The 25,367-nt window shown below is 40.4% G+C and overlaps 2 protein-coding genes and 1 non-coding gene across 11 annotated transcripts in view; 2 read left to right on the forward strand and 1 right to left on the reverse strand.

Moving 5' to 3' along the window:
* ARMT1 (acidic residue methyltransferase 1) overlaps nucleotides 1-7,411 on the reverse strand; it is a 23,679-nt gene extending 16,268 nt beyond the window's left edge. For 3 of the 6 annotated variants that reach the window (XR_002823661.1, XM_023729054.1, XM_023729066.1), the window contains exons 1-2: nucleotides 5,230-5,985; nucleotides 3,698-3,942 (exon numbers count right to left, since the gene is read on the reverse strand). Coding sequence is in view for 5 of the 6 variants with exons in the window: in XM_023729054.1 (XP_023584822.1) it covers nucleotides 3,698-3,942; nucleotides 5,230-5,397 (413 nt within the window). In the remaining variant the exon portion in view is untranslated. Of the gene's footprint in view, nucleotides 1-3,697; nucleotides 3,943-4,257; nucleotides 4,772-5,229; nucleotides 5,986-7,280 lie in introns of those variants that run through there. The other 3 variants (XM_023729059.1, XM_004368826.3, XM_023729076.1) reach the window with 2 other exon arrangements.
* Nucleotides 7,309-25,367, forward strand: part of RMND1 (required for meiotic nuclear division 1 homolog) — a 41,487-nt gene continuing 23,428 nt past the window's right edge. For 3 of the 4 annotated variants that reach the window (XR_002823668.1, XM_023729080.1, XM_004368827.2), the window contains exons 1-3: nucleotides 7,743-7,859; nucleotides 15,486-16,003; nucleotides 23,705-23,813. Coding sequence is in view for 3 of the 4 variants with exons in the window: in XM_023729080.1 (XP_023584848.1) it covers nucleotides 15,500-16,003; nucleotides 23,705-23,813 (613 nt within the window). In the remaining variant the exon portion in view is untranslated. Of the gene's footprint in view, nucleotides 7,414-7,742; nucleotides 7,860-15,485; nucleotides 16,004-23,704; nucleotides 23,814-25,367 lie in introns of those variants that run through there. The other variant, XM_023729084.1, reaches the window with a different exon arrangement.
* On the forward strand, nucleotides 16,535-16,605 carry TRNAR-UCU (transfer RNA arginine (anticodon UCU)). The gene has a single exon. It is a non-coding gene; the product is annotated as a tRNA-Arg (tRNA).

Below are 25,367 nucleotides of genomic sequence, written 5' to 3' on the forward strand. Positions count from 1 at the left end.
GTAGAGTACCTGCAACAGAGATTAACCAAAAAAAACAAACTCACTGGCGTCGTTTCAAATCTGACTCATAGCAACCCTACAGGACAGAGTAGAATGTCCCACAGGGTTTCCAGGGAGCAGCTGGTGGATTCTAACTGCTGACATTTTTGTTAGCAGCCGAGCTCTTAACCACTGCGCCACCAGGGCTCCAACAGAAATTACATGACCCAAAGAGACTAAAATAGTTACTATCCGGCCCTTTACATCAAAAGTCTGCCAATCTCTGTTCTAGTGTTTTATTAAGAAATCATTCATTAGCTTAAAGCCACACCTCCATACTAAGAATGAGCCTTACTTTTTGTATTCAAGAGAGTAAACTCACAAAACTATAATTTCTGACTTTAAACTATTTGCTATTTTAGAATCTGCTATAGCTGCATATGTGGATATACTACGACCTGGTCTTTCACTCCTAGGCATATAAATAGCAGAAATACACACATATTCACTAAAAACATGTGTTAGAATGTTTACAGCAGCACTCATCATAATAACCCAAAACCAGAAACTATTCAAATATCCATCAATATAGTATAGGTAAATAGATGGTGATATATTCATATAATGCAATACTACACAGCCATGAAAATGTAAGATCTATAATTACATGCAAGAATGTGGATGAATTTCACCAACATAATGTTGAGTGAAAGAAGCCAGACAAGACTTCATAGTGTAAAATTTATTTAATGTTTTAAAATGGGCAAAACTAATACAGGTCAGCATACTGGTTCTCCTTGAGAGGCAGTGATGGTAGCAACTGGAAGAAGATAAAAGGGGCCTTCTGGGTTCCAGTGAGGTTCAACTTCTTGATCTAGGCACTGGGTACATGACTGGGTTCTTTGAAAATCACTGAACTGTGTACTTAAGACATGCACTTTTCTATCTACATATTACACCTTAATAAAAAGTTTTAAAGAGTCCATTTGGTTATACCTGATAGAACTAAGAAGAACGTGCCTTACATGTGTTATTGTTTGTTTTACAGGCCTGTCTAATCTTTGGCTGAAAAGTAGACTTTGAGAGTTAAAACTTTGAATCTTAATTTATACTTACAGAACAGACTATTCATCTACTTAACTCTAATAAAAACCAAAACAAGTATCTTGAAAGTAAAATTAGAAGTATGTTTCAGTATAAGGGGCAAAATCAACATAAACATAAAATTCGTTGTTAGCTGCCGTTGAGTCTGCCCAACTCATGGCGACCCCACGTGTTACAGAGTAGAACTGCTCCACAGGGTTTTCTTGGTTATAATCTCGACAGAAGCAGATCTCCAAGCCTTTCTTCTGTGGAGCGACACAGGTTCCTTAAACATAACTTAAGCATATTTAAAGTTAATGTGTGCTTTCAGATCTTACAGTAGTTAACAAGACCCTTCTTTGGTCACTTTGGAGTGGTTGTTGATCCAGGACAGGAATCCCCCCTACAAGAGCCCTGAGAAAACAGACATTTGAAAACAATTTGTGTGGTAGTTCTGCTGCAGGACAGCTCTTCCTTGTACGCACCTGAAACCTGGGTCCTAGCACAAGAGAACAAGAATCCCCAACCTTCAAATATCTGCCACAGAAATCACTCTGGGAGAGTTCTACCTCCATGGCTAATAACGCTGAATTTTGCCGCCACCCTTTTCAACAAGCTGTTCCTTGGACCAGTAGTTATTAACCCAGGCTGTGCAGTAGCATTTGCCTGAGGCGTCTAAAGAAAAACTGATGCCCAGGCCCCCTCAGATAAAATAAAGTATCACTGTAAATGTGCGTTGAGGTCTGTGAATTTCAGCTCTGGACTTTGTATTCTCTGAATCGGATCCATCGCTAAAATCAAACTCAGAAACAGCATTCCTTTTGCCTCTCTAACATCCAAACTCCACTAAACCTGTCCGTGGTGCCACCCAGTCTTTCAACACTTCAGCAGCTTTTGGCTTATACCACTGATCTTTTCCAAAATTATGAAACTGGCACCCAGAAATTCAGATGACTCTTTGTCCTTGACAGGCATCCAAATCCAACCACTTCTTACAAAAGGATGGTCTGATAAAGGCTCTATCTAATCAGGTTTTACACAGTCAAATCCTGACTCTACCACTTACCTGCATGGGAAAGTTATTAAGCTCTTTGAGCCCCCATTTCCTCAACTATAAAATGGAAACCCTAATAATACCTACGTGTCACAAAGTTGTGCAGTAACTGGAACATAGCTAGTTTCAACACAGGACAGCTTCTAGTATTAGCTTGTCCCTGGGTGGTGCAACAGGTTAACATACTCAGCTGCTAACCGAAAGAAAGTTGGAGTTGGAGTCTGCCCAGAGGTGCCTTGGAAGAAAGGCCTGGCATCTACTTCCAAAAAATCAGCACAGTTCTACTCTGACACACATGGAGTCACCATGAATCAGGGGCCAATTCGACAGCAACTAACAGCAGTATAGTCTTTTGCTTGGATGCCTTCTGTGTGCCAGGTGGTGTGCTAGATTTTTTAGTGTATTTTGCTTTAAGAGCAGTTCTAAAACACATTTATTCAGCAAAAACAACAACTACGAGCTGTGATTTTAAAAATTTTAAAAGACTGAGACAGACTCAAAAGTTATGCATGTTACCCAAAATCATTTATTTTATTGTTAGTGCTTGTCTGCTTGATCACTTTAAATTATCCTATGCTATATTCAGGAACAGATACCAAAGGATTCCTCTTATTTAGCAAGCCGGTATTTTTGGAACATGGGAGCTGAAAGGACAATTCACATTACCTTTTCTGCTGCTTATATCAGAATTTTCCTAGGAAAATTTAAATTAGTGTAAACAAGCTTATAAAAAGTTATTTTGGAACACGTTTAACTCTTAAGAGTCTTTTTCTAATCTACCCATTGCCATCAAGTCAATTCCAACATAGCAATCCTATAGGACAGAACAGAACTGCCCCAAAGGGTTTCCAAGACTGTAATCTTTACGGCAGCAGACTGCCACATCTTTCTCCCGTGGTGTGGCTGGTGGGTTCAAACCACCGACCTTTCGGTTAGCAGTCAAGTGCCTAAACACCGTGCAACCAGGGCTCCTTTTTCTAATCTAGCTGTTAAAAAAAAAAAAACAGGGCTAAGGATTCGTTAAGATAGGGCATAAAACAACATGGTGATTCACTGAAGACTGACTCCTCATACCAAATTCATTCTTACATATCTATTTTTACAAACAAAACACGCTTACATTTTCCGATCTTGATCTTTCTTATATATAATTTCAAAGTAACATTTTTTGCTCCGTAAGTATAACTTATTTTACTCTAAAAGAAAATGAAGGTATTAAGTCTTTGTAATAATTTTTAATTAGTTCATACTTCAGATATTCAATTGTATGGCTATTCTAGGTAAAAAAAAAAAAAAGACAACTCAAGCTGATTCTGACTCATGGCGACCCCATGTGTTACAGAGAAGAACTGTGCTCCATAGGGTTTTCTTGGCTGTAATCTTTACGGAAGCAAGATTATAACCGCCAAGAATCTATGCTATCTGTAACATTTGCTGAAACGTCCAGTGGGGCCACTAATATTTCCTGAGCTGATCTGAATTCAGGCTTCTGCTCGGGTTTATTTTTAAACTTATCCTTTTATAATTTCTAAAACCGCACACATTATCTAAACATTTGTCATTTGATGGTTACATACTCACCTCTGCGTAAGTGCTTCATGAATTCTGCGATACATGTAGCACTCGACAAACAACCACGGTGAGTGAAACCACCTGGGCTTTCCATCGCTTTCTTTCATAAGACTCTGTTGATATTCTAAGTACTGATTCCATATGTCAGTATCAACAAATTTCTCCACCAAAGGGACAATCGGTTTATCTGTTTGCAATTCATTCCGTAATTTAGAAAGAAGAGAAATAGCTTTCTTTCCAGCTTCTGTACCTTCCTGTAGAAATGTGACAGTCATATACATATGAATAATTCCTCTCAAGTAACACATTGTTATGGACCCAAACTTAAAAAGGAAAAAAAAAAAAAATCCCACAATTCAAAACTACACTTTAAGTTTGTCACAAACTATTATAAACATTTTAGAATTCTTAAGTTGAAACTCAAAGAACACATACAGATCTCATATCAACATAATCCTATCTTATCTATCCTGCCTTTTTTTTTTTTTTTATCTTATGAATTAGAATTCTGGCCTTTCTTTATCTTTAGGTGGGTGGCCATTATCACAAAAGGGAAAGCAACCACCCACCAGATTTTCCATCTTTCATGCTTCCAAATCTTCTTTTGTCAGTGACACCACCAGTAAAGGGGCGCTGGCCTTCCTGGGGTTTCTTTTGGCACCTCTGAGACTCTTTTTATTCCTTGCTCTCCACTGAGTTCCAGATAGATGGGATGCCCTGCAAGGCCAGTGCTATGGTATTATCTCACATAACAGGCCAACTGGAGAGGGGACAAATACTATGGGATCAGAATAAAGGAAAAATGATGCTGTTTTTACACCAGCAAGATTCTTCCTCCATTAAAAAAAAACGGGGCGGGGGGGCAATTTAAGCCTAATAAGACACACAGAGAATAAAATGTAACAAATAAACTGAATGTTAAAAAAATAATTATTATCACAATGTTGATATTAAGGGAATTTAGTCCCTGCTTTCAGACCTATAATTTTCTTAATACATTTTGAAAACATTACACTAAAAACTAAGGCAGATACAAAAGGACAAATATTGTATGATCCCACTTATATGAAGTATCTAGAACAGGCAAACGCATAGAAAGGAAAGCTTATTAGTGGTTACCCGGGGCAGGGGTGAGGGGAATGAGGAGTTACTGCTTAATGGGTACAGAGTTGCTGTGTGGGGTGATGAAAAATTTTGGAAATACATACTGGTGACGGTTGCACAACACGGTAAATATAATTACCAGTTGCCATCGAGTGGATTCCAACTCATGGCAACCCATGTGTTGCAGAGCAGAACTGTGCTCCATAGGATTTTCAAGGCTGTGACCTTTCTGAAGCAGATCACCAGGACTTTCTTCCGAGGTACCTCTGGGTGGGTTCAAAATGCCAACCTTTCAGTTAGTAGTCAAGGCTTAACCGTTTGTACCACCCAGAAATTCTGCCACCGAATTGCACACTTAAAAATAGTTAAAATGGCAAATGTATGCTATATATATTTTACCACAGTAAAAAAACGAAACACACACGCACCATCCTTACCTCTCCGTGTTTCTCAAAAAATTCATTTTTATGCCGATGCAGTGTATCGATAACCTTAGTTAAGATCTGTGGTGTTCTGTCCTTAATTGTAAGATATGCAAATGATCTAGAAAAGAGCACCACATACACAATATTATCACTTAGTAGAATTAACATTAGATTAGTCATCTTTTAGTTTTTGGAACACCTCATTTAAATTAAAATTCCTTTCAAACAACTATTAGACGGTAAACCAGCACTGTCTCACAAATATATTAAGATATAGGAAAATCTGAAAACTTGTCTGGTGTATAAAGAAGACAAGCAGTTTGTGCTTCTAATCCCAGATTCTCCCCTAGAGTCTGTTTAATCATTCTTATCTTTCCCCATTGTATTCTTTTTATTTTCCTGAATTAGAAACTAGTTTAACAGTGTGATAGAATTGAAAAAGGACTCGCCTAGAAATCCAAACAGCCTCTAGTCCCAAACCTATTACTCACTAAGTGATTTCACCTACTTAGAAAGGGGAGTGAGGCATTGGATACAAAACTGGCTCATTAAAAGGATCTTAAAAACTCTAAGGTCCCAGAACAAAGAATTAAACATTTATGAAACTGCTTCTCTCTTCTCTATATTCTTACTCGTTTACCATCAACTCAATACCGACTGACAGTGACCCTACAGGCAGAGTATAACTGCCCCACAGGGTTTCCACAGAGCAGCTAGTGGATTCGAACTGCCGACCTTTGGGTTAGCAACCGAGCTCTTAACCACTACGCAACCAGGGCTCCATCTATAAAAATCAAAACCAAACCCACTGCTGTGGAGTCAATTCCAACTCATAGCAACCCTACAGCACAGAGTAGAACTGCCCCATAGGGTTTCCAAGGAGCACCTGGTGGATTACGAAATGCCGACCTTTTGGTTAGCAGCCCTAGTTCTTAATTACTACACCACCAGGGTTTGCAGGCTCCATCTATATTCAAGGGAAAGATCATTAACTTAAATCAATTGATACTTGAATTTTTCCAGGCAGCAGATACAAAGAGGTGACAGTTCTTTGACATTCTACTTTAAATGGGAAACTATTACTATTTTTCGAACTATTACATTTTCTCAGACAGAGGCTTGTATCCCCAGGGTAAGGTCGAGAGTCTGAATGAGGCAGGAGGCGCCTGGAGCGCAGTATTTATAAAGAGACCCTCACTCCTTACATATACACTCAGGATACACACGATCCTGAATGCTATCGGCACCTCTCTGGGCTCTCATCCTACTCCCCGCCAGGGTAAGGTCATTCTCTTTTAAATGTTCTTGTCTTTCGCAGTACGTTTGGTTAAGGACGTATCTCAAATATACACCTGGCCCTTCAAATTATACCACTAAATATTATTTTTACGTTCATCCACAACTTTATCTGGCATCTATAAGAGACATTTTTTTCATTGTTGGGGCTATAATTCAATAATCTGATCAGCAATAAGAAGAAATACATTCCTGGATAGATCTGGGATCCCCAGATTTTCTACAGAGAATTTCAGCTCCCCATAATTGCGTTCATTGAAAGAAACATGATTAAAGCCAGGCTCTGCAAGACTCTGAAACGGTGCGGAAGGGGGATAAAACTTTCAAGAAAGGCATGCGAGAATTAAACACAGTATCAAATCATTTTAAAGATAACTAAGTAAACTGTTCAACACAAATTAATATAAGCTTATTAAACCGCCTGAATGATCACTATTTAGAGAGGTGGGTAGTAACTGCAGAGTTTTAACTGGGGGTAGCAGTCCGTGCTGGTGTAGTCAGGGCAGTCACTTGGAAAAGCACGAGTCACCGCAATGAAGAGCCTGCAGGTGACCAGTCTTGACCCAGCAGCCACAGCTGCCACTCACTCCAAGTGGCCGCCTCGCTCTCGCCTCCACCGGAGTCTGCGAAACCCAAGGCATCCTGGGAAGCGGAGCCAGGGTGGCTCACCCGCCCGTTACCCACAGGTTCCTGGCGAGGCCCGGCTTTCTGTAAAATGGGAAGAAGAAAAACGAGAGGAGGGACTGGGCGAGGAAAGCGAGACGAACCCCACGTCCTGTCCCGAGAGAGGCACCGGAGACCCCGCCATCACCTTCCGCGCTCCCGGCCCCAACGTTCGCTTCTAACCGCCGCAGGAAGCGAGGTGGTGCCGGCGCGAAGGAGGAGCTGAAAGCGTGAGAGGTGTGGGCTTAAAAAAAAAAATGCTTTTTTGAATGAGGAAACTTTATTCGATGCCCTAACGAAGTCGAACAGCGACTAGCGGCACAAGGCGGAGATGTTCCATTCCGGTGAAATAGGCGGGGACAATGGAACGCGAATCGCGAAGCGTATGAGGAAGCGGGCGGAAGGCGGAAGCCAGCTGGGCCGGGGGTACCCGGCATTAGGGAGCGGAAAATGTTGCGGCAGTTGGTCACGTGGGCTGGAGGTCACGTGGACGGGGCGGCTCAAGCGCCGCCTTGCCCGGAGTTCTGTGCGCCTGCGCAGTCGGGTGCTGGGCGGAACACCTTTCCCGGTGTGGGGTTGGCTAAGGGGAGCGAGAGTCCGCTGCTGCGTTTCTGTCTCTTCCTCTGTGGTCTGGTCGCGGAATCTTGCGCCCTTGGCCGTTCCTCTTCTCTTCCGGCGGAGAGGTTAGTGCATTGCCTTTCCCTAGCTGCCTGTGTGGTCCTGGACAGAGGTCTCCTTTGCTCCTGGCTGCCCTAAGACTCTTGCATCACAAGTTCACCTGCACCGCTATGGCCCCCTCCCTGCTTCTGACAGTGATCTTTGGTCGACTTAGCTGCGAGTAAAATGCGCTCAATAAAGACTTAGTGAACTCCTTTTTGAGCCAGTGAATAGCGATAAATGCAAACATGAATAATTTTAAGCTTAAAGAACTTGAAGGCGTGCTCCAAAAACTAGTGCTACTTATCCGTTGAATCGTAACCTAGCTCATTAACATGTTATGTGCCGTTGAGTCGATTCCGATTCAAAGCTATCCTGTGTACAACAAAACGAAACACTGCCCGGGTCTGCACCATCCTCACAATCATTGTTATGGTGGAGCCACTGTGTCAGTCCATCTGGTTGAGGGTCTTCTTTCGCTGACCCTCTACGTTACCAAGCATTATGTCCTTCTCCGGGGCTTCATCCCTCCGGATAATTTGTCCAAAGTACGTGAGACGTAGTCTCGCCATCCTTGCTCCTAAGGAGCGTTCTGGTTGTGCTTCGTCCAAGACAGATTTGTTCCTTCTTTTGGCAGTCCATGGTATATTCAGTATTCTTCGCCAGCACCACAATTCAAAGGCGTCCAGTCTTCTTCTGTCTTCCTTATTCGTCCAGCTTGCACATGCATATAAAACGATTGAAAACACCATGGCTTGGGTCAGGCACACCTTAGTCTTCATGGTGACATCTTTGCTTTTCAACACTTTTAGGAGGTCTTTTGCAGCAGATTTGCCAAATGCAGTGCGTCTTTTGATTTCTTGGCTGCTGCTTTCATGGGTGTTGATTGTGGATGCAAGTAAAATGAAATCCTTGACAACTTCAGTCTTTTCTTTGTTTATCATGATGTTGCTTATTGGTCCAGTTGTGAGGATTTTGTTTCATTATATTGAGGTGTAATCCATACTGAAATCTGTGTCCTTGCTCTTCATCAGTAATTGCTTCAACTCTTGTTCACTTTCAGCAAGCAAGGTTGTGTCAGCTGCATAATGCAGGTTGTTAATGAGTCTTCCTCCAGTCGTGATGGCAGGTTCTTCATATAGTCCAGCTTCTCGGATTATCTGCTCAGCATACAGATTGAATAGGTATGGTGAAAGGATGCAACCCTGACATACACCTTTCCTGACTTTAAACCACGCAGTATCTCCTTGTTTTGTTCAAACGACTGATTCTTGATCTATGTACAGGTTCCTCATGAACACATTTAAGTGTTCTGGAATTCCCATTCTTTGCAGTGTTATCCATAATTTATTATGATACGCACAGTCGATTGCCTTTGCATAGTCAGTAAAACACAGGTAAACATCTTTCTGGTATTCTCTGCTTTCAGCCAGGATCCATCTGACATCAGCTGTGATATCCCTGGTTCCACGTCCTCTTCTGAATCTGGCTTGAATTTCTGGCAGTTCCCTGTTGATATACTGCTGCAGCCGCTTTTAAATGATCTTCAGCAAAATTTTACTTGCATGTGATGTTAATGATATTGTTCGATAATTTCCGCATTCAGTTGCATCACCTTTCTTGGGAATAGGCATAAATATGGATCTCTTCCTGTCGGTTGGCCAGGTAGCTGTCTTCCAAATTTCTTGATACTGATGAGTGAGCACCTCCAGCGCTGCGTTCATTTGTTGAAACATTTTCTTAATTAGTATTCTTTACAAGCTGAGCATTTACCCTAGATCTGAGCAACCACCTTATATTTCATTCAGAAAATACCAGTTGAGTGCCTACTGTGTGCTAGGCACTGTTTTAGTCATAGAAGTACAGCATGAACAAAATGGACAAAAAAAAAAATCTATCCTCAAGGAGCATACATTCTAGAGAGGAGCATAGACAAAAAGCTATTCTTTTCTATTTATTTCCCTTAGCATTTGTCACTATCTTATATATGTTTTACTGATAGAGCATATTTATTGTTTGTCATCTCCAGTGTAACATAAGGTCCAAAAGATAGGGACTTTTGTCTATTTCAGCTGCATTCAAGCAACTGAGAGAATTCCTGGCACATAGTTCATATTTGTTGTATGAATCAATAAAAATACAAGACGTAAAAGTGAAGCTAAATACACTGGAGAAATATAAAATGCAGAAAGAGTGGATTCGGGTTGTGCATTTTAAATGAAGTGGTTGTAGAAAGCTTCACTGAGTAGGAGACATTAGAGAAAAGACCTTAAGGAGGTGAGAGAGTGAGCCCTATAGATACCTGGGAGAAGAGCACCGGAACAGTAAGTGCAAAGATCTGGAGACTGGAGTGGCTGGAGCAAAATGAGCAAGAGAGAGCGAGCTGTAGAAGATGTCAAAGGCAAAATAATGTAGGACTTTATAGGCCATCTTAAGGACTTTGGTTTTTAGTGTGAAATGTGAGACCATTGTCAAGTTTTAAGCAGAGAAAACGTATGATCTGACTAATGTTTTCAAGGGATCACTTTGGATGTTGTGTTGAGAAGAATCTGTAGGAGGCCAAGAACAGAAGCAGGGAGACCAGTTAGGAGGCTGTTATAATAATCTTTGGGGAAGATGGTAACTTGGCTGAGTGTGGTAGCAGTATGGTGGTGAGAACTGGTCAGAATAAAGCCTATGGGTTTTACTGATAGATTGGATATGGGAATGAAGAGAAGTCAGGGCTGACTCTAGGTTTTTGGCTTTAGCAAATATAAGGATGTAATTACCATTTCGTGAATGTGAAAGACTGTGGGAAGACTAGGTATTGTGGAAAAATTTCAGAAGCTCAGCTGTGAGTATGTTACATTTTTGATGCTTGTTAGAGTGGGTTAGAGATAAATAGATACTCATCACTGTATAGACAGTACATAAAACCATGAGATTGGGTGAGATTGCCAAGAGCCTGAGCTGGTGAAGAAAAGACGTGCAGAGAGTGAGCCTTGGTGCCCTCTAAAAGAGATGGAAACCAGCAAATGAAACAGAAGGTGCCACCAGTGAGGTAGGAGGAAAACTACTCCAGTGTGGTATCACAGAAGTCAAGTGAAGGTGTTCCAAGGAGAGTGGAGTGATCAGCTGTATCACATGTTGCTGATAAACCAAGTAAGATGAAGACTGAGGAATGACCATTGGATTTAGAAGTACGGAGGCCATTGGTGACCTTGACAGGCCAGTTTTGGTGAAGGGATAGGGATGAAGGCCTGATCCGAGTGAGTTTGGAAGAAATTGGAGAAGAGGAATTGGAGGCCAACAGACTTTCACAAACAGTTAAGCACTCGACTGCTAGCCAAAAGGTTGTGCTCAAAAGGTTGGCAGTTCAAATTCATCCAGAGGCACCTCTGAAGACAGGCCTGGCAGGCTGCTTCCAAAAGGTCACAACCTTGAAAACCCTGTGGAGCAGTTCTGCTCTGCATACATGGTTGCTGTGACTTGGAATCAACTCAACGGCAACTAACAACAGCATTATAGGAAATGCAAAGGCCTTGGGAGAAGAGGAATTGGAGACAGTGAATAAAACTCCTTTTAGGGGAATTTTATTGGAAAGGAGTACAGAAAAAAGGTGTGATATATGGAAGGGAAGATGGGATCAGGAGAGAGTTGTTTTAAGATGGGAGAAACTATAGCATGTTTATGTAATAATAGGAATGTTCCAGTAAAGGGGGAAATAAATGGCACAGAAAGTAGAGATGAAATTAAGGGTACAGGTGGAGGACTTGGCTCTAGGTAGGATCATGGACAACTCATCCGTAGCAGAAGGGAAGGCAAAAGATATGGGCATAGAAGAAGTAGGTGGGCAGATAGATGATAGTGAGAGCTTGTGAAAGTTCTCTTCTGTTTTGTCAATGAAAAGGAAGCAAGGTCAGTATTGAAAAGGAGGAACGAGGAGGAGGCCCTAACGGTTGAGGAGAGAGTAGAGCCTAGTAGGGAAATGTAGTAAGATTGGTGAGCCGCATGAAAGGCCCACGTGAAGTTAGTGGTCATGATTTTAAAGTGAGACCAGCTGCAGGAGTACAGGTACAGATTAGGTGAGTTATATTTAATTAGGGTTGAGGTTACACCAAGTGGGTATGTGAAAGAGAGGGGCACAAAGAATTCAAGTTGTATGAGAGAGAGGGAGAGATAATAGTAGACTGTGGAATGTAAACTGGATATGGAAGGAAGTGAAGTCACATGGAATGAAGGACAGTGAAAAGGTGCTTGGATCATTGAATTGTAGGTTCTGTTGGGATTGAAGAATTGTTGGCATTGGGCAGTAGAAGAAGTATGCAGGGAAAGTAGGAGGTGGTGTTTAGAGGGTAAAAACCCAAAAAACCAAACCCACTGCCGTGTATTCGATTCTGACTCATAGCGACCCTATAAGACAGGGTAGAACTGCCCTATAGGGTTTCCAAGGAGCAACCGAAAGAGTCAAACTGCAGACCTTTTGGTTAACAGCCAAGCTCTTAACCACTGTGCTGCCAGGGCTCCGTACTTGAGAGTCGAATGGTTGAAATTGAGATTATGAAGGGCTGTAGCTACTGGTAATGACAGGGTCTCGAGCAGTGCTGTCTGATAGAAATATAATACAAGCTATATATGTCATTTTAAGTTTTCTAGACACTATAGTAATAAAAGTAAAAACAGGTGAAATTAATTTCAATAATGAATTTTCTTTAACCCAGTATATCCCCAAATATTATCATTTTGAGAAGTAACCTATATAAGGATTGAGGTATTTTGCACTTTTCTTTAATCGAATCTCAATTTGTACTAGCCACATTTCAAGCGCTCAGTAGCACATGTGGCCAGTGGCTACCATATTGTATAGCTCAGAGCATATGGCTGTGGAAGTGAGTGGCTGAGGTTGATGAAAGACAAGTTCACTTGGGGAGAGGAGGTCAGGGAACAAAGAATCATCCCTACCACTGGTATACATGGATGTAGAAACCGTCAAGAATTACAACAAGGGTAATGCAGAGAGAGTATTTGACCTCAGTGCCAAAAACGTTACATAAAGCTGTTAGGGTAATTAAAAATCTCTTATACTTTTTTTAATCTTTAAATTTAGTTTTATCAATTAAAATTTCACTCTCCTGAGATGTGTTCTGATTTTTAACAAAGCCTAAATATTTTGGGGGTGCTGAACACTTTAAATGCTACACTTCAGCCTCCTTTCTCAGCAAAGATACAGAGAGTACACTTCTTACTTTTTCCATCATTTTTACATTCTTATTAATAGTGCTTCACATAGTCTCCATATTAAGGCAGCCTTTAGAGTTTGAAGGTAAAGAATCTCCTAGAAGAGAATGTAGAATTCAAGTCTGTTTATACAAATTCCTAAAATTTTTTATAATTAGATTCTTTAAAACCCATTGGTTCAGCCGTCAAGGAGTAATGCTAGTTAAAGGTGAACTATAGTAGCTAATTGGACTAGAACTAAATACAGAATACCAACTTTTTTTTTTTTTTTAGGATTTACTTTCTTTTATTGTTGTATGTAGTATATATATTAATAAAATTATATACATGTTATATGTATGTAAAGTAAAGCATTTGTCACTTCCAACATTTTTTACATGGGTATTTCAGGGACATTAATTAGGCTTATCATGTTATGCAACTATCACCATTATCCATTTCCAAAATTTTTCATCACGGGGTTCACTCTGTGTTTTACAATCATGTATTTTTTTTTTTAATTGTTGTGTTTTAAGTGAGTTTACAATTCCAGTTAGTCTCTCATACAAGCATTTATCCATACATTGTTATGTGACCCTGGTGGCTCTCCCTGTGCTGTGACAGCCCCACCAGGACACCAGCTTTTGAAGATATTTTGAAGGCGCTAGATAGAAAGCAGCATCAGGTTTCCACCTCTTAAATGTTTCTTTGACTCGTTCTTGCCTTTATCCTCTTAAGGGAGGTAATATAGTGGAATGGTTAAGACTGTTATCTTTGGAATTGGAAAAGCCTGGGTTCAGATTGCATCTCTTCAGTCTGCAACTGTGAGCAATTTGATTAGCTTCTCAAGTCTCGGTGTCCTCATCCGTAAAATGCCCCATGACGTTGTTGTGAGGTAAAGCAGAGCAGCCCTTGGTGTGCTGAAAGTACTCGGTCAGTCATATTTTAGTCTCTCGCAGTCCCTACTCCGAGTTGTTACCTCAGTATGCTTCTCAAACATCCTATTTGATTGTGTGAGCTTCACATTTAAAAGCTTCTGGCTTCCCCCTACCTATGGAAAATCTTTCACATCACTTGTCAGTCTTTTGTGGTCTGGCTCCTTTTCAATCTTCCCCCTTTTCCTGGAGTTGCACCCTGTTTGTCAGATCAGTAATCCTGTATACCTGGGTATTTGGTTTGCTGATGCCTCTGTCTTTTCAAGACCCAGTGCAAATGTCACCTGTTTGAACATGCCTGACCCTCACCTCACCCCAGATGCTCCCTTCTCTTGTCTCCACAGCAATTTGTGCATATCTCTGCTTCACTGTTTATCCCCTTATTCTGTTTCTCCCACTAGACTGTGAATTCTGAGATCATTGACTCATATTTGTATCTCTAGCACCTAACGTTATTTTTTTAGAGAATTACTACTATTAATTGTCTGTTAAGGAGCCCTGGTGGCGCAGTGATTAAGTGCTTGGCTCTAACCAAAACGTCAGCGGTTCAAACCCACCAGCGGCTCCATGGGAGAAAGACCTGGTGATGTGGTCCTGTTAAGATGACAGCCTGGGAAACCTTATGGGGCAGTTATACTCTGTCCTGTAGGGTCGCTATGAGTTGGAATCCACTTGACAGCACACAACAGTTGCCTGCTATAAGTTTAAAAAACAAATATTTTATACTGCAGATAAGGGGGCAGTGGTTTACATATACAGTCTATTTCCTTTGGAGTGTGTGTGTGTGTGTGTGTGTGTGTAACCTGAAAATCACCTTCCCTTTAAAAAAGCAGCTTCAATCTTCTGGTGAAGCCTTTCCTGATTCTTCCTGTAGAGTTAGGTGAGCTCCTTGTCTGTTTCTTTAGCACCTTGTACTTTAGTTCTGTGTAGGGCCGAAGTCACTGAATTACAGTGACCTGTTGGAAATGCCTCTTTCATCAGACCAACAGCACCATGAAGGCAGGGACCCTGTTCTCACAGGGTTGCATCCCTGGCCCCAGTTCACTGCTTATCTCATTGTAGGAGCTGAATAAGCATTGACTAAAGGAATTGACAAGTAAAAGATTTTTTTTTAATAGTTGATATGCTAATGAAGTAAACAAAGAGACTCTCCTCCCCCCTTCACTCTGTTACTACTTTTTAAGGTGCTTGTCATGTCCCCTATGGAGCAGTTCTACTCTGTAACATACGGTCGCCATGAGTTGGAATGGACTCCACAGCAGCTGGTTGGTTTGTTTTTTGTTATCTCAATAGCTTTACACTCTTGTAATCCTCCAGAAAGGGGGCCAAAAGTTGACTAAAGGAAAAGTGGAACAAACACTTGTATTTATTGTTTAACCTCATTCTTTTACTAGAGTTGGATTAAGATGTATGTGTTCTACAAATGATGTTTTACAGAAATATGCCTATTACCTAGAGAAAGATTATATTTCAAAACATTAGGGGAAACAAAACTTGAACTTTGCCTTCCTTTCCTTTTAGCTTACGATGTGGTGATGCCAGCCAGACTGCTGAGAGCCCTGGTCAGATCTCACTGTATTTTATCAAAAGCATATCAGTGCCGAAGACTTGTTTATCTAACATTAAAACCACTGAAGAAATGTGAAAATACAGCAGGCAGCACTCTGGCAATCAGTCAAAACCTGGATTTGGTCTTTCCTGATACAGCAGTTCATGGTTTGAATAAGTCTCAGATCTTGGAAATGAACCAGAAAATATCAAATACAAGTATCTTTTCTCCAATAAATGCTGTACGTTGCCAGGATGAAAAAGCACACCTTCCAGCCACGAAATCTTTAGGTATTCACAGGAAAGTGACTCACAAACCAAATCTGTTGGGTTCTAAGTGGTTTATAAAAATCTTAAAGAAGCATTATTCATCTGTGTCAACGGAAACACTTGTCCCAAAGCAAGACTTTCCACAAATCAAGAGACCACTGAAAGCCTCCAGGACCAAGCAGCCATCCAGGACCAACCTTCCTGTGCTGTCCGTGAATGAGGTAAACTCACACGTGCTTGTGCTACTTCCGTTTAGTGATGATCACACACTCTAAGCTGCAATCCATTTTACCAGAGCCTTCCTGCTATCGTAAGAGAACTGGCAACCCACTCATAACTTTTTTTGTCAAGATCCTTGAAGCCTAATAGTAAAACCTGTTATATCCAAAGGGAACCAAAACCTTAATTTTTGGGAATTAGTGTTACAGATAGAAACATAATATAGGCAATAAAATACAGTTTATGAAAGCTTTCATTAGCTGTTGGCCTATGGAGACTTATATAAGAGGACAAGTATGAAGTCCAGTCTAGGAATGGTACTGTACAGAACACCCTTTAAAAAAATCAAACTGTAGAGATTCTTCATCAGATGAAAAAAAAGGTGTTTTTTTTTTTTTTTAAATAACTATACAGACAGGTATGAATTCATTAGTGTATGGTTACTGGGCCTGGGATGGATGGTGAAATGACATGACAAAGTAGAATATAAAAGCAGCCAGAGGGTTTTTGCTTTTTTATTCTTTGAAGGGAGGGCATTGGTGGTTCAGTGGTAGAATTCTCACCTTCTATGCTGGAGACCCAGGTTCGATTCCAGGCCAGTGCACCTCAGGTGCAGCCATCACCTATCTGTCAGTGGAGGGTTACATGTTGCTATGATGCTGAACAGGTTTCAGCAGAGCCTCTGGACTAAGACAGACTAGGAAGAAAGGTCTGGCAATCTACTTCCAAAAATCAGCCAGAAAAAAACCCTATGGATCACAACGGTCTGATCCACAGCTGCTCATGGGAATAGCACAGAACCGGGCAGTGTTTCCTTTTTGGGATCGCCATGAGTTGGGGGCCGACTCACTGGTAGCTAACAGCAACAGTCTTTTGAAGGGGGTACTTTTATTCACTGTTTAGAGGCTATGAGAATTTCTCAGCAACAGTTTGCATTTCCTCTGTAAATGATAAACGGTTTAAGGACCAGGATCAAGCCTTCTTAACCTTTTTATCTTGCATATACCTAGGAAGGCTAAAAGGTGTGAAAGGACAGAAGAGAGGTTAAGGGATCATCAGTGTCTAAAGTCAGCAACATTAAAAAATAGGAATAGGGAACAGTATTCGACCTTCTGAGCCTGTCAGAAAACTGGTTAGAGTATGTCTTTTAATATCTTGATTCGAGAAGTAGACCTTGAACATATTTAATTTGGCTGTTTTTTGTTTGTTTGGTTTTTTTACTGTGCAGTTGACTTCCTTTGAAAAGGTAGACATACCTTCATTGTGTATCAGATTATGAAGTTAGGAATTAATTATTTTTATCTTGGATTCAAGTTTTGTTTAAGTTTTTATACGGTGTCTTTGAACCCAGGATGAAGAGGATGGAAGTGCTCTGCAGTGTGCCACTCTCACCCTTTTCTTCTTCCTCACTCCTGGTTTTTTTTTTTTAATTGTGGTTAAAAAATATGTATATATATGTAACAAATCATTTGCCTTTTCAATATTCGTCACATGTACAATTAGTATGTTTCTCATGTTGTTCAGCCATTCTCATTAGTGTCGCCTACCTACATCCTGATTTTTAAATTATATTGTTCAGCTTTGTGGTAGTCTGGGAAAATCAGTAGTTAAGTGACTGAGATGAAATTGAGTATGATGTACCTGAACTCATAGCAGATCCAAAGAGAAAGACCAACTCATTTTTTCTTTTGCTGTATCTAGCAGCAAGTGCATAATCAGGTGTCTTACAGAGACTTTTTTTGTAGTTAGTGGTTATAAACCATCAAAGAGGGATTATTTCTTTGGCCTGTCTTTACATTTGAAAGCAATTTTCCTGAATGCCATTTATTTATCTTATTTTCCTTTAAGGAGCCCTGGTGGTACAGTGGTTAAGCACTTGGATGCTAACTGAAAGGTCAACAGTTTGAACCCACCAGCTGCTTTACAGGAGAAAGATGTAACAGTCTACTTCCGTAAAGATTACAGCCTTGGAAACCCTATGGGGCAGTTCTGCTCTGTCCTTACAGGGTCACTATGAGTCAGACTCAACTCCGTGGCAACAGGTTTTTTTTAACAGGTTGGTGGCGCAGTGGTTAAGTGGTGAAGTGCTTGGCTGCTAACCAGAAGGTCAGTGGTTCGAACCCTCCAGCTACCCCACAGGAGAAAGATGTGGCGATCTGTTTCCATAAAGATTTACAGCCTTGGAAACCCTATGAGGCAGTTCTACTCTGCCCTGTAGGGTCACTATGAGTTGGAAGCAATTCAACGGCAGTGGGTTCTTTAGATCTTTTTGCATTAGACTTTCTTGTCTGCTTCCTTCCAGGAAAAGATTTGAAGTAGATTTTCAAAATTCAGTATAGTACTAAATGAGACAGTAAAAGTATTCACATTTAAGATAGAGCAAAAAATGGACATGAATGGAGAAATAAATGTTATCAGGTACCTGGTATGAATAATCTAGTTGAACATTTAGTTCTGAGAAGCCCAATAATTAAAAAAAGATTGAAGGATTTCTTGTTTTCTGATACAGAAAAAATAAATAAATAAAAAGTCTTAAGAGAAATAACTTTTTCCATCACTGCATCCAAGGAGTCAGTTATTTCATGGGTCTTTATGTGGGAGACATTATATAACAAGGCAGCTGACTTCAGTGGGATGTCTGTGGAAAAGAGAAACATAGGAAAACCTGATGTTTCTGAAAGCACTTCTAGAGTGAGCTGAGGTAATATAATTTGGGAACATTAATTTCTGATACTACTTTTCATAGGAGGAAAAAGTCTCGTGACGTGACCAGTGAATGTATACCCAGGGCTGAAGACTGGCTTTTATCTGCCCCAGATTGAGGGTCACTCCTTTTCCATATGGGTGCCACAGGGGTAGTGAATCCTTTGTGACAGTATAACCCTTTACACCACTCTTGACTGAGACAATGGAAGGACTCTGCTTTGTATCAGAAAGCCTGTGTACTCTGTATTGTCCCCACACTTGCCCCTGACCCCATCCTTTTGCCTCTGGCACGCAGCATGCATTTGGAATTGGCTGAATGAAGTTTAAATCACCCTCTAGGTTCGAATTAAGTCTTTAACCTGGTCTCATTAGCAGAGACCTTAACCTACTGGGCTATTCAGCCCACATCGCATTGGCTTATAATCTATGAGACCAGTGACACTGCTTCTTGTTGGTAATGCATTGTGTTTCAGCAGATGCCAGCGGGTGAGAACCACTGTCAGAGCAGCATGGGACACCATAAGCTGGGGAGGGGTAGAAGCCCCTTTTCAGATGACAGGTCATAACACCATAAACTAAACTAAAAAAAAAAAAAAAAACCCGTTGCCATTGAGTTGATTCTAACTCATAGTGACCCTATAGGACAAGTAGAACTGCCCTGTAGGGTTTCCAAGAAGCGCCTGGTAGATTCAAACTGCCAACCTATTGGTTAGCAGCCTGAGCTCTTAGCCACTGCACCACCAGGGCTGCTAAAATAAACTAGTGGAGTGTTAATAGATTAAAAAAAGAAAAGAAATAGAATAGAAAATATCAATACATTGCTCATGATTAAGGTATACACTGTTCTGTGAAGCTTTTGTTTCAGTCATTGCCGGATGCACACGTATGTACATATGTACTGTGTTTATAAAATGATCTCTCACCATAGGCTCTAGACTAAAAACCTGAAGATTAATGCACTATATTAGTAAAAATTTAGTTTAAATTTTATGATAATAACATACATCAATGTTTTATAACTTTCATCTACAATCAGTACATAGGAAAAAAATGGCAGTTTTTCCCTTAGTAATAAGAGACATGATTGCTATCCTATGCAAAACGTCTTCCATAATAGGCTGACTAAAAACAAACTTTCTTTTTTTTAAAGAGAAGCGTTCCGTCAGAATGTGTGATGCTACTAAAACAAGAAGCATTCATAGTGAAATATTTCGCTGTTTTCCCATTTTCCACAGATTTCTGGCCCCATCTGCTGGAACTTTTTTCTGTGGCCAGAAAAGCGAAACACATACGGAAGCAGTGGTTTTGTTCATTTGTTTTTAACATCTTAAAACTGAAAGGCTTAAATTTAGGCCTGAAATCCAATAATCATTTTGGGTTGGTTTGGCACATCTGTTTAAGAAAAAGTTGTTGATCCCCATTCTAAAACCTGAAACTTGCTTTCACATAAGAGTTAATGCTTAATAAATCATGATTTCACTATAAAAAATCCAGAAAAAAAATGCATGAAAATGAGAGCTGCTCACAAAGTATCAACCTCTTTAATTGGAAAAAAATTCAAAGACAAAACACTCTGTGGTCCTCTTCCTTTTACCACATGGGCTTAAGTAAAAACTTGAAATTTAAAAGGAAATAACACCAGAAGATATGTCTAAAAAAAACTTTGGGAATCTTTTATTGATAGAACCAGCTGTAACAGAGACACAGATCCAAGCTGCTTAAGGAGGATGGTGAAAGTCGTTGGGCAAACCATACAAGCTCTGTGACATTGGAGAGGACTTTGAGCCAAACTAAATAGGAAATGCTGAGGGAAGGAAAGGTGACAACCTTCAGAAAATCTACAAAGAAGATCCTTGGGATGGCAGAGTAAAAACAGATTATTCACAATCTATTTGGAACTCAGAATACATTTTCTCATAGAAATAGTGATCGAATGCCTTGCCTTGTCCCATTCTTGAGACTTCAAAACAGTTTAAATTTTTAGAGCAGAGACACAAATACCTCTATGCTAATAGACATCATTAATGTCACTGAATTGTACATGTAGAGAAAGTTGAAATGCAAATGTTTTGTTACATATATATTTATCACAGTTTTCAAAATGGAAAACGGCCAGACTGATTACAGAAATATCTACGTGGACCTGGCCAGTAGCATAAATGGTAGTGAAGCTGACAGACACGGGACAGAAGGGCATGGTGGGGACTGTGTGGGCTGAAGAACCCGGGCCCCCTGCCCAGTCCCAAGCGGTTATAGCCAGATTTTTCAGCTGATCAAAAGATGGGGGAGATTTGGATTTGATGTGAAGTCCCTCAATTTATTATTGACAATTAAATGTTAAAGCCACTGTGTAAGTCAGCTCTTGGCTCTGTGGGCTGCCAGTTTACAACCTTGATTGCAGAGACAGACAGCCTCTCCTGTTTTCAGGACAGCATAGAAAGATCCTCCACTGGCCCAGCTTTTGACCTCGTCATTGCCTGTCTTCTCACTAGACCAGCTTTTGACCTTCTCCTCATCTCCTATCTTCTTCTTATGCCTCCTGCTCTTCCCATTCAGCCCACACTAAGCATAACAGCTGTAGCAGGCACAGAAGTAATTCTGACATCCAGCCTGATATAGTGTGATTTTCCTTAGCAAGCTTCAGCAAATGTGTCAGGTCTCTGGTAGTAGAGCCTGCCTCCTGTGGCCTTACCTGGTGCGTCTTAGCAAATTCCTGTCTCTCAGCCAGCTTAATCTCTATAATCATGTCATGTCAGTTCTTTTTAACTCCATAGAGCCTTAAAATAACAGGCAATGCTTGCTGTTCTCAACCGTAAGCGCTTTACTAATTCCTGTCCTCTGATAGCCACCCGTGCTTCCGCTTTACTGATCCATGTTTCTCTGTATCTCAGTGTATTTTTAACTGCATCTGTGACTTTGGGAATTAGTTTATCAGATATCTGCAAAAGGAGGGCACTATATCCATTTTATTCTCACGTTTCCCACCAATGTCAGCTTGTCTGGCGTTTATCCTCGTTTTTTCCCATAATTAAAATCATTTGCTTATTAGTGGGCATTTTACTGATTTTTGATATTTTAGTCTGTGTGTGTTGTCTTATGTCCTCTGTTTATCCGTCTGCTAGTTTGTAAACTGTACGTCAAAACCAGGTCTTCAAACTGGTTCTAAATGGTTCAGCCGTGGCCGTTGGAAACAAGGCAGAGCTTTGAACCAGTTTGAAGCAGTTCAGTCATGACTGAAGGAAAACAAGGGCAGCATATGCATTACATAGCAACCAAATCTTTTGTGTTGGCTTCTGTCCCAAATAGGAAACAGGCAGCAGTGCCCTGCTCAAAGATGGCGGCCCGCTGCGCCACTTTGAATGTGTGTCGCTCTCCAAAGTCCCACCAGTAATCCAATCTTCCGCATCAGGCTCCTGAAAGTTTCCTGATGCGGGAGATTGGATCATGACTGAACAGTTTAGAATGAGTTCAAAGCCCCTGATCAAAACAGCATAACAGATGGAGGAAAAGGCAAAGCAGCGTTCAGCCACTCCTTGAGAAAGGGCCAGGAGTTAGGATATAGAAGTGGGAGAAAGTCAGGGATCAATGTATTACGTCTGTAGCATTACAGACTAGGAATACAACTGAAAGGGAAAGCGTTTGGGAGCTGAGATGGTTAGTTCTAGGAATGTGTTTTAATTTTAGTGACTTAAACTTATTTTGGCCAGTTGTGGGCCTCAGTACCATAACTATTAACAGACTTTAGAATCACCGATAGTGTGACCAGTAGACATTAAAAAACAAAAAGATGAACCTGTGAAAATTCAGATGAAAATGACTTTTAATATACTTTTCAACCACCCATAAACTTCTATGGTTTAAACATTTGTGGACATGCAATAATAGTAACTATAATGTAACAAACGTTCAACACACCAGCAACTGTCCTGAGCTGTTTACATTTCTAACCTTGTTTAAACCCCACAACCTTATAAAGCAGATATTATTTTTATCCTGATTTTGTAAAAAATGTTTAATTAAATAATATACCTGAACTCTTAACTGTTATGCCAGTAGCTTTCAAACTTTTTTCACCGTAGCCCATAGTAAGAAATATATTTTACATTGTAAACTGGTTTACGTACGTGTATGGGCATAAGTGAGGCGCTACTTTCATAACATAACATTTACCCTTACTATGAATAATGCACTGTAATAATTTCTATTTTATTCCTTTAAAAAAAAAAAACCCTAGTTTTGGCCAACTGAATTGGTATCAGGACTCACTAATGGGTTGTATGAAAAAAACACTGTCATAAATGCTTGCTATGTGTAGTACAGACACACACACACAACACGAATGTACACATGCATGTACACACAGACAAGACTAACGGTACATGGGCCAAAGCAGTAACCAAACCTGCGCACTTTCTCAGGTGTACAGGCTTTTTTGTTGAATATAAGCCAAAGTAAAAACACGGTAATTTCTTCAGAGGCTTATAGTTGCCTTGTAAGGCCAGTGATAATTTATAAAATCATCTCAAATAATAATGTTGCTGTGAAAAAGCTATTTTACTTTTTTGTTTTAAAACATTGTTGCTTTAATAAAACAAGGCTTTAAAACGTACAGCTTTAATAAATCAGAAGAATAATTAAAATATCAAAACAAAAACTTTCTTCCTCATAGAAACTCAAGGTTGGACAGACTTTAGATATCTATTCATCCAGGTACCTGTATGATGGCTTCATCCTCTCTACATCTTTTGTTCAGTCTGTGCTTGAAATACTACCAGTTGAGAGCAGCTTTCAGGATAGCCCATTCCGTTTTTTGGCTAGCAATAGCAAGTGCTTTCATATGTTGAGCTGAAATCTGTCTTTCAGTTCATCCTTATTGTATCAGCCTTTTAGATGTTTGAAGAAAACTCTTTCAAGTGCTATCTTTGCAAAATTGAGTCCTGTAAAGTGACAGCAGATGTCACAGACACCTCAGTCTTGTGTTGATCTCATTGGAACAGGACCTGATGCACTGCACAGCATTCGCAACAGCAGACGAATACCATCTTGGAAATCTTTCCCAAGATTTGACTGCCCATGGATATGTTGAAGTGACGAGTTTGCCTAGAGGTACATCTTCTTGAACCTGGGTCCAAGTATGTGAAAATGTGCTAGAAAATAATTTTCCTATGACACTGTCTTAAATATACACTTGTTTGCATTTTATTTTTCACTTGAAGAATTGTCTCGTAAAAATGATGTTGAATCTCTTTACACAAATGACATATGAAGAATTTCAAATGTATTCACAGAGAGCTTAGTTCTCATAGATTCAAATCAATATGATTGTTAAACTTTGTTTATAGTATCACTGTGGTGGCGCAGTGGTTAAGAGCTACAGCTGCTAACCAAGACGTCAGCAGTTCACGTCCACCAGCTGCTCCTTGGAAACCCTACGGATCAGTTCTACTCTGCTTTGTAGGGTCTCTGCTCTGTAGGGTCTCTATGAGTCGCAACTGACTTGACAGCACAGAACAACAACAACAGCATTACTTGGTATGCCCAAAGGCCATGTCATTCCGCTTCTGTCACCTTGAAAAGTTATTTTAGTGTTTCAGAAGAACCACGGCATTGGTCGAAATGTTCCGTTGTTGTTAGTTGCTGTCGAGTTGGCACTGACTCATGGGAGCCCGTGTATAACAGAACAAAATGTTGCCTAGTCCTCTGCCATCCCCATAATCGTGGGTATGTTTGAACTATTGTTGCAGCTGTTGTGTCAATCCATCTTATGGAAAGTGTCCCTCATTTTCGCTGACCCTCTGCTTTACCAAACATGATGTCCTTTTGTAGTGATTGATTTTTCCCGATTGAACGTCCAAAGTAAGCAAGACGAAGTCTTACCATCCTTGCTTCTAAATAGCATTCTGGTTGCGTTTCTTTTAGACTGATTTGTAGAGCCTTTTTTTTTAAAAAAAAAAATAAAGTGTTTAACATTACAATCCTACTATAAAACTAATAAAATTAATTGAAATAGAAGGTGAGCACAAAAAAGAAGAAAACCAAAACTTAGTTGAGGATTTTAGAATAGTATCAGGCAGTAGTCTATGACAAGAATTACATCAGAAAATAAATAGTATAGAACATTTTGATGGAAGAAAATTTTACAGTGAAACTCTAGATAGCTGGATTGCCCACTACCCAGAAAATTTATAAATTTACTTCAGAGTAGCAAAATTAGCAGGACAAAAACCTGTTACAGAACCCATTGACCCCATGAGATATAGTGGAAATGTCATTGTGCATTTTCAGCCGTGATGACCTGAATAGACCGTTTTTGTTATTCGTTGGCATAAACAAACATACCTGACTTAGAAGAACAGCTGTGTCCAGAGTCCCTAGGATGGCAGACTGCTCACTCAGGGAGGTCTTTGTCTGATGCTAAACGTTGTCAGCCATGTGGCTCTAGCTGCTGCAGAATCGGGCTTGTGTGTGCCATTCTCACCGCCCTGGGTCTTCTCCCGTTTATTTTATGTTGCTTTTGGCCACGTGGAGCCCTGGTGGTGCAGTGGTTAAGAGCTCAGACTGCTAACCAAAAGGTCGACTGTTCGAATCTACCAGCCACTCCTTGGAAACCCTTTGGGGCAGTTCTACTCTGTCCTCTAGGGTCGCCATGAGTCAGAATCT

The sequence above is a fragment of the Trichechus manatus genome, unplaced genomic scaffold (assembly GCF_000243295.1).
Source record: "Trichechus manatus latirostris isolate Lorelei unplaced genomic scaffold, TriManLat1.0 scaffold00002, whole genome shotgun sequence".
Taxonomy (NCBI): Eukaryota; Metazoa; Chordata; class Mammalia; order Sirenia; family Trichechidae; genus Trichechus; species Trichechus manatus.